The 12,872-nt window shown below is 37.0% G+C and overlaps 1 protein-coding gene and 1 pseudogene across 1 annotated transcript; one reads left to right on the top strand and one right to left on the bottom strand.

Annotated features, from left to right (window-relative positions):
• Positions 361-8,774, bottom strand: LOC105174871 (putative aconitate hydratase, cytoplasmic). Its single transcript, XM_011097102.2, has 20 exons — positions 8,243-8,774; positions 7,224-7,328; positions 6,766-6,926; positions 6,588-6,680; positions 6,098-6,283; positions 5,761-5,922; positions 5,241-5,385; positions 4,999-5,141; positions 4,846-4,902; positions 4,670-4,749; positions 4,486-4,561; positions 4,103-4,288; positions 3,901-3,968; positions 3,668-3,786; positions 2,714-2,835; positions 2,387-2,485; positions 1,793-2,272; positions 1,515-1,613; positions 1,164-1,406; positions 361-818 (listed from the first exon to the last, which is right to left on the bottom strand). Exons 1-20 carry the CDS (start codon positions 8,583-8,585, stop codon positions 750-752), a joined length of 3,036 nt encoding a protein of 1,011 aa, XP_011095404.1. The 5' UTR covers positions 8,586-8,774; the 3' UTR covers positions 361-749.
• LOC110013011 lies at positions 11,559-12,633 on the top strand (annotated as a pseudogene).

The raw sequence follows: 12,872 nt of genomic DNA on the forward strand, positions 1-12,872 counted from the left end.
TTTTTAATCAAAATTTTGATTGAATCTCATTCAATGAAACTGAAGCGGATTGAAAATTGACCAATTAACTTTAATTGGACGGGAATGTGAAAATCAACCGACTAACAAGTACATAGAAAAGAGTGCTTTCACTAACGGCATATCAAACGCTAGATTCACTAAACATAGCTTTAGACTTGTATCTTTAGGTTTTACAGAGGAATGAGCAACAGTTGAAAAGCAAAATTTGATTTGCTTTTGTGGAAATGGCTTCCAACTGCCATTTTTAAGAAAATCTCAACTTGTTGCAGAAAAAATGCTTAAGCTGATCGCCATGTTTATCTTTCCCTGTGCAAGGTTAATGCTATTCTAGCCCAAAAGTTCAATGCAAAAGGAAACAAGCACATATGCCCATTAAAAATCAGTATAATGAGAGTCGCAAGGTGATTGAAGCGCACATCCGGGTCTAACCAAATCACAGCCAGGGATGGTTACATATTCAAATACTACTGTTTCACTAAAAGCAAAACAAGGACATTATGCTCAAACCATGTAAGATTCCCGTCATAGCCCGGAGTTAAACCATGTGAATATCCCACCATTATTGAAAGCTTTTCTGGATGAGGAAAACAATGGCTTCTCATGCAAAAATGAGCACATTTGCTCCCAGTGAATGTCAAAGAAGCATTTATTCACCGCATCAAATACCAGGAGTTTTGCAAGATGAGGAAATTGATAGACCACAGAGCTGAATCCTCTCTTCATTAAGTTCACTGTTTGGATAAATTCCGAATGACATACTGAAGGATGCCTCCATGGTCAAAGTATGCCAGTTCAACCTGCAGAAGGAATTGAGATAGTTGTAAGCCATCGCAAGGAAGACTGATTAGCTCAATAACTGACTTATCGTATAGCTTCTTCTATGTCCTCTCTCTTAGATCTATACTAATTAATGGTTATCATGTAGGGTATCGACTATAGTCGGCCATGGATCATTTAAGTCATCAAACAAAAATATGTAGAGCAACATCATCCTTCAGCAGCTACACCCTTGCACTTACAGGGAAGTCATTCCATCCAAATTTACAAGACTAAATATTTCATAGAACTTCATTGTTACAGAAATCCCTCAACCTCTTGCATTTTTGGACATATAATTGCAGAAAAAGGAGCTAGATGTGTACCTCTGTGTCAAATCGCAGGGTACATGTAAAAGATTTTCCATTATCTGTTGTCACAGTAATATCTTGTCCAGGCCTAATATCGCTTTTCTTGGTTGGAAGGTCTATGGTGTAGCGCTCTTGACCTGTCAAACCAAGTGTATCTGCATCCTCGCCAGGCTTGAAGCAAAGTGGGATAATACCCATTCCGACCAAGTTACTACGATGAATCCGCTCAAAACTTTTGGCAATCACTGCTTTAACACCCTGATTAGATAAACAAATGATGCTCAGATCAGTAGTTATAAAACAATTGACCATCAGATAAACAACTCGACATTACAAATTGACATAATATTGCAGAATACCACTCACCTGTAGCATTGGTCCCTTGGCAGCCCAGTCTCGGGAACTACCACTTCCGTATTCTGCTCCAGCCAGAACAATTGTATCATGCCCGGCCGACTTGTATCTCTGAGAAAAAAATGTAATTTAAGTCGGTATGCAGACAACAACTAATGTCAAGACAGTAATATAAGATGTAGTTAGCTCTGTTTCCACAAGATCCACGTTAGTGGTATTAATGTATTTGCCATTTGTGCCTGCTGGTAGGTCAGAGGATAAGGCATGCATGCAAAATCAACAAATCTTACCATGGCAGCATCATACACATAAAGTTTTTCCCCTGTCGGAATGTGAATGGTCTTTGGGCCCACTTCTCCATTTAACAATTTGTTTACTATCCGAATATTGGCAAAAGTACCCCTAGCCATCACCTCATCATTGCCACGACGGCTACCATAAGAATTGAAGTCCTTTCTGTCAACCCCACGCTCCATCAAGTACTTGGCAGCAGGGCTATCTTTGTGAATGCTTCCTGCGGGAGAGATATGATCAGTAGTGATACTGTCCCCAAACAACAGCAAACAATATGCATCCTTCACTCCACGGGGACCAGGTGGGTCCATTGTCATGCCATTGAAGTAGGGAGGCTTGTGGATGTACGTTGACTCTGAGTCCCAACCGTAAAGGTTTGATGAAGGTACGGATAACTGATTCCAGAATTGATTTCCTTTTGTAATGGCTTCATAAGTGCTCTTGAACATTTCAGGAAGAACGCTGGATTGAACAACCTACACAAATGTACATTCAAGTTTGATTCAAGTAATAATAACAGCCCTACTTCCGTAGTTCTTATATGAAAAACAGATGAGATAAAGAGAGATAGAGCAAGGGAACCAAATTACCTGTGCAATTTCTTCACTGGTAGGCCAGATATCCTTGAAATAAATGCTCTTCCCATCTTTTCCAGTTCCAATTGGCTCTTTGTCAAAGTCAATATCAACCTGGAAAATGCAGCATTGGAAGGAAAGAAAAAATTGGTGTATCAAATGATATTTTCACCAGAGAACACTTTTAAAACTAACCAACCCGGCAACAGGTACTTAATTCTAGTTGGATTGATGGACCCTTCCATTTATATAGATTCAAATCTAAATGACAATGAAGTGCCTATCAGCTGTAAATATAGAGTGCTATAGCCCATAGGTGCTGGACAGAAATCAAAGTCGTACCGTGCCGGCTAGTGCATAGGCTACAACCAAAGGAGGTGAAGCTAGATAGTTAGCTCTCGTCAGTGGATGAACACGACCTTCAAAGTTCCTATTTCCAGATAGCACGGCCGCAGCAACAAGGTCTACAAAATCAAAATAAAGTAGTTGAATAATACGTAACACTAAAGCCATTGGTATGAATCACGACATGACAGCTAAAGACGTCCATAACTTCTGTGCTCTTCTAAAATTTCTCAGCAATGAACATGGCTATGCAGACCCAAAATCATGGTTGATATTTTGATAACTTTAATTCAAATTATTACAAATGTCACAATCTCAATCACAGGAGAAAGAAACAAAAGGATAATTCCAAAACAAGTGTAATTCACTAGACTCATGAAATCCGTATGCCTAAATTAACCAAAAGAAAAAAAAGGCAATTGCTTTTATCCAGGCAAGATGTCAAAAGCTTGTACCACTGTTATAGAAGCAGAATTATACAAATCCATTAAAGCCCTTTTGTTCTTCTTGGAAATGCGCACATGAAACATAACCCAGATCATCTTTACTTTTAAGCAAAAAAACGAAGAGAAACAGAAAGGTTACGATGGAAGCTGACGTCAATGACTTGAGCATGTGTTTATCAAATAAAAGGAAAGCACTATGAAGCCTTAAACAACTTTTACTCTCTAAATAATCTCTGATGTGGGGGCAAAGGGCACTACAGGAAAAATCATTTTCATGATTATAGCAGATATTTTGCCCAACATGCCCATTTTTATCGCCAGAAAGGATATGCTATAACAATTTATCCCTACTCAGATATATGGATTTCAACAACTACAGTTTACGTTCAATAATACAAGATTGCAGTGGCCATTGATTAATGAAGATGAGATAAACAAGTATCCAGACAAGTTTGCCAATTGAGTGCAATACACCAAAGAAAAGGGAAGCATTTAGGAAATATACCATTGTCAGCTATAGCAGAAGCAACTGATTCATCCAGATCCCCAGAATTACCAATACAAGTTGTGCAACCATAGCCAACAATATGAAAGCCTTGCTGGTTCAGGTACTTTTGCAAGCCACTACATGAGGTAGTAAAATAAATTCAGAACCTAACATTATGGTGTTGTATCATGTGATGTCAAGGAGAAAAAGAAAATTCTAAGAACGACGTTGTGCAAGATCCTATACAGTACCTCTGGAGCAAATATTTTGTTACAACCCCAGATCCTGGGGCAAGACTTGTCTTAACCCATGGTTTTACCTGTCCGATAAACATCAAACTATAGGTCAGGAAAAGCAAGCTGCTGATACGAATCTCATAATCAGAGTGCAATCAGCCATATGTCACGGAAGAGAATTAAAAATCCAAGAACCATCCGATGCTATGATACAAACCTCTAACCCCAGTTCACATGCCTTCTTTGCAACAAGACCAGCTCCAAGCATCACACTTGGGTTTGATGTGTTTGTGCAACTTGTAATAGCTGCTATGACAACACTTCCATGCTTGAGCTCCGCAGGCTGCCCATGGAATGAAAATTTTACAACTTTCTCCTGTTGTTCCTTTGGTACAGCGAAGCCCTGCATGAATAAAGACAAGAAAGTTGCAGAAACTAAAACAACACAACATTAAAGAAATACAAGGCTTAAAAGGAGTTTTTACAACTCAGGCAGCCTTTGATCTCTGTTTTGCACTTTCACATATTTTACTAGTTGTATATAGTCAGGCTCAGAGCTGAAGTGACTGCAGAAATTTTTGAAAGAATGTTGCATCTTACCTTGAACCCAACTTTATTGTCGAGACATGAATGCCAATCAGCCTTCATATCTTTTAAAGGAACTCGATCATGAGGCCTGTATCAAACAGCAACAACCCATTCATCTTAAAGAATATGTTTATAATATGAAAAGCGGAAATATTACAACTCTACCAGCAGGGCACCAGAGACATTCTATTAATACCTTTTAGGTCCTGAAATACAAGGTTCAACATCAGCAAGATCCAACTCCAGATAAGACGAGTACACTCTATCTTGTTGAGGCTGTACAATGAATGCATCCAAGTAAGCCCATATTTATGCCATTCAACTCTCTCACTCACAAATTAAGAATAACCAGAAAAAAGTGATAACATGTACCTCACTGTAGTCAACGAACATTTTGTTTGCACGCAAGTATGCCTCGATCATTGCTACCTAGCCAAGTTGAAGCAAGAAGTGCCATATCCTTCGCAGTTAGACTCTGCAGATATGTTTTAACACCAATACGCAAATAAAGAGAACGATACCCACTGTCTCATCGCTTCTTCCAGTCAATTTTAGGTACTGTAGCGTGACATGATCCACAGGGAAGAACCCCATGGTTGCTCCATACTCAGGAGACATATTTGCAATTGTTGCTCTATCTGCCAACGATAACTTACCCATACCCTCACCTACAAATTGAAATAGACAGACAGACAGACAGATCAATCTCTCCAACATGAGGGAAATATAGAGAACTTTTCAAGCTTTTCGGCTAAGATGAGAGTTACCATAAAACTCAACAAACTTGCCAACCACACCATGTTTTCTCAGCATTTGCGTCACTGTTAAAACCAAATCTGTTGCAGTAACCCCATCACGCAATTTCCCAGACAACTTAAAGCCAACAACACCGGGCAGAACCATGCTCATTGGCTACCAATTTGCAGGAGGAAAAAGATATTGATATTAAGCACAACAGCATATGTTGAAAACGGGAAAAGTTATAAATATAAAGGACTAGAAGAAATTCTGACATGAAAAATTGATTGATTATCCTAGGGTGATTAAAAGAATGTAATCAGTTCCCATAGAAAAATTAGGTAAGGATGTCCTAAAGCAAACACAAAATTCATTGTGAACAAAAATGCCCTAACAAAGAGCTCTCTTGTGGAAAGAAGTCAGATATAACTAGCCCAGATATCCAAAAATTCCAAACAGCCATTGAAACCCATATTGGCTAAGATGAAAGATACATGCAAGTTAGCATAATAATAGATCAAAATTCAAAGCAAAACAGGTATAGGTTACCTGGCCAAGCATTGCTGCCTCTGCTTCAATTCCTCCAACTCCCCATCCAGCGACACCCAAGCCATCAATCATGGTTGTATGAGAATCAGTTCCTACAACACTATCAGGGTACAGAATGCCCTCGGTGTTAAAAACAACTCGTCCAAGATACTCCAGGTTCACCTGATAAATTTTAAAACATTTCATCAATGTCAAATGGTATGAAGTGCAAGTGTTATACATTACTAGCTCCACAGCTCTTTCACTTATTCAGGTACTTGCCTAAAATATCAAGCTAAACTACACCTTACATATACTCAATAATTGATGAACCTGAAAAAATAAAGGGCAAAGTTACCTGATGGACAATACCAGAACCAGGAGGAACAACAAGCATATTGCGGAAGGCAGTGGATCCCCATTTCAGAAAAGCAAACCTCTCTTTGTTTCTCTTGAACTCAAGATCCATGTTGGCCTGCACAGCATTTTCTGATCTGGCTACGTCTACCTGAACAGAATGGTCGATGACAAGGTCTACAGGAACCTGGCAACATTATTTTATAACAAAAGAAAAGCAATGTCAATACGCCAATAAGTGAAGGCAATTTACAAGGCAATCTACCTATACACAAACTTTTTACACGAAGGGAGTTTCAAGCAGACAAGCAAAAGTGTATAATTTCCTGTTTTCTCTTACCAATACACTCAAATATATTCTTTTTTAAATGCTGTCGAGAAAGCACAATGCATATAGCAATTACATACATATAAACCTTATGCAAAAAAGTAGCTTTCTACTGCAAAAGCATACTGCAAGGAGATTAATGTACAAAGGAGAAGCTGTATACCAAAGGATTGATTTTGTCGGGGTTACTACCAAGGTCCTTGATAGCCTCCCGCATGGAAGCAAGGTCGACCACAGCTGGAACTCCAGTAAAATCCTATAAAAGAAACCAGAGAGCTTTTACAGGAAACTGCTGTAAAGAATTGTGTACCCATCACCAATCTCCTCTTTATTCCTCTCACCTGTAACAGAACACGAGCAGGCTTAAAAGGAATCTCAACTTGCTTCGGAGCAGAATTTTCCCAATCAATAATTTTTTCCACATCCTCCTTGGCGACTTGGAAGTTGTCACAATTTCGTATTGCTGACTCTAAGAGTATCCTGATAGAATATGGAAGCTTGTCTGCACCATGAGATATTAAAATTAAGGAAAAACCTCATGAAAATGTCATAATAACAGTAAGCATCACCCATACATCTGAAAAAAGTATTCCGATAAAGTGCATACCTCAACTGTACGTTGTACTATTAACACAAATAAAAGTTTACTATTCTGAGGTTTGAGATCCATCATAGAGAAAGTTGGATTTAAAGAAGTCAAACCATGACAATGATATAATTACTAAGTTTCATATGGACAAAAGACACACGATACCAGAAGAAACACTGAAATCCAATGGTCCAAACATCAAGTCCTTACCAATCCTAGGATCTTTCAGAGCAGGAAGGCTATAGAATTTCCCAAATTCACCTCCTCCAGGCTTGGGAAGACCAGATAAAATTCCACTGAAAGGATGCTCGGAAGCTGCATGTATTGGTAAACCTCAACAATATGATGATGAAACAGGACAAGCAAATCGTGATTATATAATAACTTGAATATAATATCAATTGGTTGTGGAAGCAGGGAAAAGTACCAAATCAAATCCCTTCCTATTAAAATGAATAAGTACCAATGTGAAATACAGGCATCTTCATGGTATAAATTATAGTCATCATAAAACCGAAAATATATTGTCTGAGAGAGGAAATTAGAATGCCTTGAAAAGACTATTAATCCCATCACAATAACAACACTAATACTTGTCAAGACCAGTGGCCTTCTTTATAATAAATTCCAGTCCACAAATAAGTAAATGAAAATATACAGCATTCCACCAAAACAGAAGTCTTCATCATGGCTCATGCATCTATCGGTTTATTTCACATGACATAAACCTCACAGAAAAACAAAAATAAAAGATCATCAGTACTGTAATTGATTTTAATACACTACTATATGCCTTCGTATAAATATATGTGTATGCAGACAAGCAAGCACGAATATAAAGGCAAACATAGATCCATTAACCCAAGCATTTTTAATTCTTCATTATTAGTAACATTGATTCTTAAAACAAATCCATAAAAAAGGCACAAGGAAGTCCCCGTTCGAACAAGACATGTAAAAAGTTGGCGGATCAGTAGATGTTGATATAAGTTACATTTCCGATACCAATCCCGAGCACTAAACATGCATCCATTAATTCTCAACAGAAATTCAAAAGTTGATTTAAAAGTAGGTCGAATAAACAAAAAGGCACTTTCCATCTAGTCCAGCGAAAAGGAGAATAAAAGGTATCCAGACACCAAAACCAAACCCGGCAGAAGAAGACACCACTCAGTAAATCAACAAACACAATCCAACTCAAAATCAAACGATACAAAATCTCACTATACCCATGGTAGCGATCTTGCGCTCAAAGCGTTCGAGAACAGGAGACGCAGTCCTGATCTGAGCTCTAAGACTGACAGGCGATCGCCAATCAACACCGTGACTCCACCGCGGAGCGGAACACCGAATGGATCGGAGAGCCGAAGAGAAGCTCAGCGATCGGTATCCGAGGCTCGACGGACGCGACGACGAATGCAACGGCGGATTTCTGGCGAAGGTCCGAGAAGAAGGCGATGAGAAAGAATGTTTCACAGAGGAAGAGAGGGTGGAAGCAAAGCGAACTCTACAAGCCTTGAGGATCGAAGACGAGGAAGCTGAAGATGAGGAGCAGTAGGTGGATATATACATGTCGATTAAAAGATATTTGCGCGTGTCAGTCAGTAACCTAACCCTAGTGAGTAGTCACCAGTACCAGTACCAAATTCTCTTTTTATTACTAAAAGAAAAGGATAATTTTACTACGACTACTACTACTACTACTACGCCTGTGCAAGTATGTAATGTATAAATGAACGAGTCCGAACTGCGCAAACTGAGACGAAGCAGTCTTTATGGGCTTATGAGTGTGTAGAGTAATTGGGGTTTTGGAGCGTTTGATTCCGGGACTGGGAAGAATCAACGGTGGAAGAAAAGGCTGGACGAAGATGTGGGGCGTGAAAGGCTGCGGTTTTGCGCTTTTTGGTTGGACCAACTTGTTTCTTCGGACTTTTTGGTCCGGAAATTGTTGTGTAATTCGCATCATCACATTCATCGCTGCTCTTGATTCGGTTCGCGTGGCGCCCACATGCTCTGGATCTGGTGATTGTACGATGATGTCATAATATGCTTTTAGGGTCGTATTAGTGGCCATAAGTATGTAGTTTGACGAGGTTAACATGAGATTCATTACATTTAGTAAATTGACCGAATCCAATAATTGAAGCTGAAGATTCAACACACCATCCAAAATTTTGATTTGATATTTAGTTTTTTTTTTAAAATAAATTTTGGTATCCAATTTGATTTTGATTATTAGTTTGAATTCACTAGATAGTACCGAATCAAGAAATATTAATTTTATTTATATTTATATTCAATTTTTATTTACATACTTTTGTGTTATAGTGATTATTTTATTTATCAAACATGAGAATAAGTAAATCAAAAGTATAATATAGTACTTAATTATTTTATTTTATTTTGTAACAAAATTTTGGCTTATCAAAGTAAATAAAGATTTCATTACTTTACAAAATCGAACATATTAATTCAATTTGATTCTTGGTATAGTAATTTAGCCCACCAAATTTCTTTTTAAAAAATTCAATATCATTCAATTTCTTTGTCACGCGCGATTTTTGCGAGAATATAAAAAAAATTATAGTGTGAGATTAAAAAAAATTATGAAAAGATATAAACGTAGTATAAGGTGAGGAGAAAGAAAGAAGTTTGTGAAAAAAAATAAATATAGGATAAGGTTCAAGACAAAAAAAAAAATCATAACTGTAGATTTATTAAAGATACAGAATCATTTTGTTGTATTCTTTAATTTTTCCATTTCTTAAAAAAAAAAGGTTAGGCATAATAGTAATTGTCATTAATTTTAGTAACTATACAGTTGCAACTTATTTAATTTTCTCAACCCACTACTTCACGTTTCTTTTTCAAAGAAAAGGTTAGGCATAATAGTAATTTTCCAAAAAAAAAAAAAAAGAAAAAGTAAACCACTCACATACTAATCTCGATAATTAAACTAAAAAATTAACAACTGTTCAGTAGGAAAAATAATATCACTTTGTAGTTTATAGATAGAGAGTGAGAAATGAAGAGTGCTTAATAACTGCTCAAAACGTTTTCATGTCCAATCAACTACCAATACAATTTCCCCCACATTATTTACATGAACCATGCATGCATGACTTTCCAAATATTATAAATCACAATAATGAGAACATAGATGATTTCAAGAAAAACTAACAAAAAGCGTAAGTACAATTAATGCACAATCACCAAGAAACCAACAAAAGTAAAATTAACATCCATAGTAATCCAATATTGAATTAATATTAAAATTACTATTGTGGACAATTTTTTTTGCAAAAAAATAGAATGATTAAAGGGTAAATTAGGAAAATAAAAAATTGGTACGATTAAAGGGTTTTCTTTTACTATCTATAGTGGCACGTCGTCCCTACGCGCATATAGCAAATAATGTTTTATATTTTTAAAATATATTATAGGTATTTTTAATTTTTCAAGCAACAAGGAGTATTCATAATTATGCCAAATTTCAGAAAATGTAGTTGTAACTTACTCAATATTAAATTACAATAAACTCAGATAAATACATTAGCATAACTAAACATTATGAAATATTAAATTACAATATAACTCTGAAATATTAAATCACATAAAAATGATACTAACACCCACACATCCAATGACTACACCAACCCATAACCTAAAACCAATTCATAAAACCTCAAACTTAAATACCAGACAAAGACATCAATGATACATCTAAATATCAGACTTCCTATATCCGCAATCGGAATGCCTGGGACCACAAGGGGGGGGTTGCCCCATGATTGAAGACATGTCATTTATATTCGAACTATGGTATGGCATATGCAATTATTCTTACACATTGGAGGGTGCACAAGTTCCACATACTTATTGTACATCCCACAATATTATAGTACAATTGCATGATTGCATTTAGACCCACAGAGGAGATGAGAATAGTTAAAACTAGAATCAGAAAAAGTTTCGATAAAGGATGATTTTGACATTTTAAAAATTTCTTTAATTATTTTTTCAAAAAAAAAAATTGTAAGGGTAAAATGGACTTCTCAAACTTAAAAATTAAAGGTCAGGATTTTTTTTAAGGTTCTAATATTTAGAGGGTAATTGATGTGGTGAATGCATCTGGTAACTGCATTTAACCCTTAATATAATCCTAAAAAGTTTTTACCAAATTTGGTCGAACTAAATCAATTACATAGCAAGCGTATTGTACTTGCCGAATTATTGGATATTTTTCTTAAATTATATACCAGTTATACGATAAATGTATTACACTCGATATATAATTAATTCGGTGACCAAATTGGATTTGATTAGAATTTCCCTATAACCCTTCACTAATTAGGGAGGTGAGAGGCAGGCAGGGAACCGTCCCCGATTCCTAATCAAACACCTGCAGGATCAATTGTTTTTCAATTCAGAAAAAAACGTGAAAAAGGTTGCTTCATAAGGAATTCGAACAACGGACCGTAATTGTATAAAACCTGAAATATTAGAGATCATTTCACTTCTTTAATTAACACTTAATAGTAAAAACATACGCACATTGAAACAGACACAAAAGTGATACTTCTTCTACTGGCAGTAATCTTGCCTGTGGCAATTCTCTTCTTCTCCAGCAGACAGAAAAGACTGCAAAGAGCTCGCTATCCACCAGCCCCTCCAGCTCTCCCCATCATTGGAAATCTGCACCAATTCCGCGCTTCAACTCCTCATATCTATCTATGGCGACTCTCAAAGAAATACAGCCCTGTCATGTCCATGAAGCTCGGCTCGAAGCCAGTACTCGTTGTTTCTTCACCTAAAATCGCTAAAGAAGCGCTCAAAACTCAGGACCTCGTGTTTTGCAGCAGGCGGAAGCTTCTTGGGCACTACAGGTTATCCTACAACGGCTCTGACATCACCTACATGCCTTATAACGACTCATGGAGGGAACTGAGAAAGATATGTGTTCTTCACCTATTGAGCAGCAAACAGGTCCAGTGGTTTCGGCCTATCCGTGAAGATGAAGTGTTTCGCATGATCAAGAACCTGTGTGTCAGGGCAAGTTCAGGTGAGGTTGCTAATTTGAGTTTGATAGTGGTGGCTCTGACAAGCACCATAATCTGTAGGACTGCTTTTGGCAAGATGAGTGACCAAGGATCGGGACAACTGAGGTTTCATAAGCTTTTGACTGAGTCTCAGGCCATGAAGGGCGGATTTTTTCTGTCTGATTACATACCTTCACTCGGGTGGATAAACTGACAGGAATGATTTCCAGGCTCAATGAGATCTATAAAGACTTGGATGAATTCTACCAAGAACTCATCGACGAGCACCTGGATCCAAACAGGCCAGAATCAGCGAACCCGGATCTCCTGGATCTGCTAATCCAGCAAAAGGAAGAAAACTTGTGTTCGATCCATCTCACTTGGAATCATATAAAAGCAATACTAATGGTCAACAATCATCTTCAATCTTCAATATCAGAACTCCTATCAGCAATTTCTTCACTCGTATCATCCGCTCTAATTGATTTTTTGCTATTTTTTTTTTGTTTTAATAATGTGTACTATACAATTACTTTATCCAATTGAAAATTTCCATTCATAGATAAACGACAAGAGTGATATATATAACTCTTGCATGCCTCCGGAAAATTAGGGGCTTTCTTATACAAATGCAGACATGAGAGCAATAAATAAAGATAAATTCTTGGGAAAATTCTAATTTGAACCTAATTCACTTGAACTAATTATATGTCAATTGCAATACACTTATCGATTGATTTGTATAATGTTTAAGGAAAGTGACTAATCACACAGCAAATGTGATTAGTATGGTTCGACCAAATTTGATTCGGGCAAGAAT

This window comes from Sesamum indicum, linkage group LG12, assembly GCF_000512975.1.
Source record: "Sesamum indicum cultivar Zhongzhi No. 13 linkage group LG12, S_indicum_v1.0, whole genome shotgun sequence".
Taxonomy (NCBI): domain Eukaryota; kingdom Viridiplantae; phylum Streptophyta; class Magnoliopsida; order Lamiales; family Pedaliaceae; genus Sesamum; species Sesamum indicum.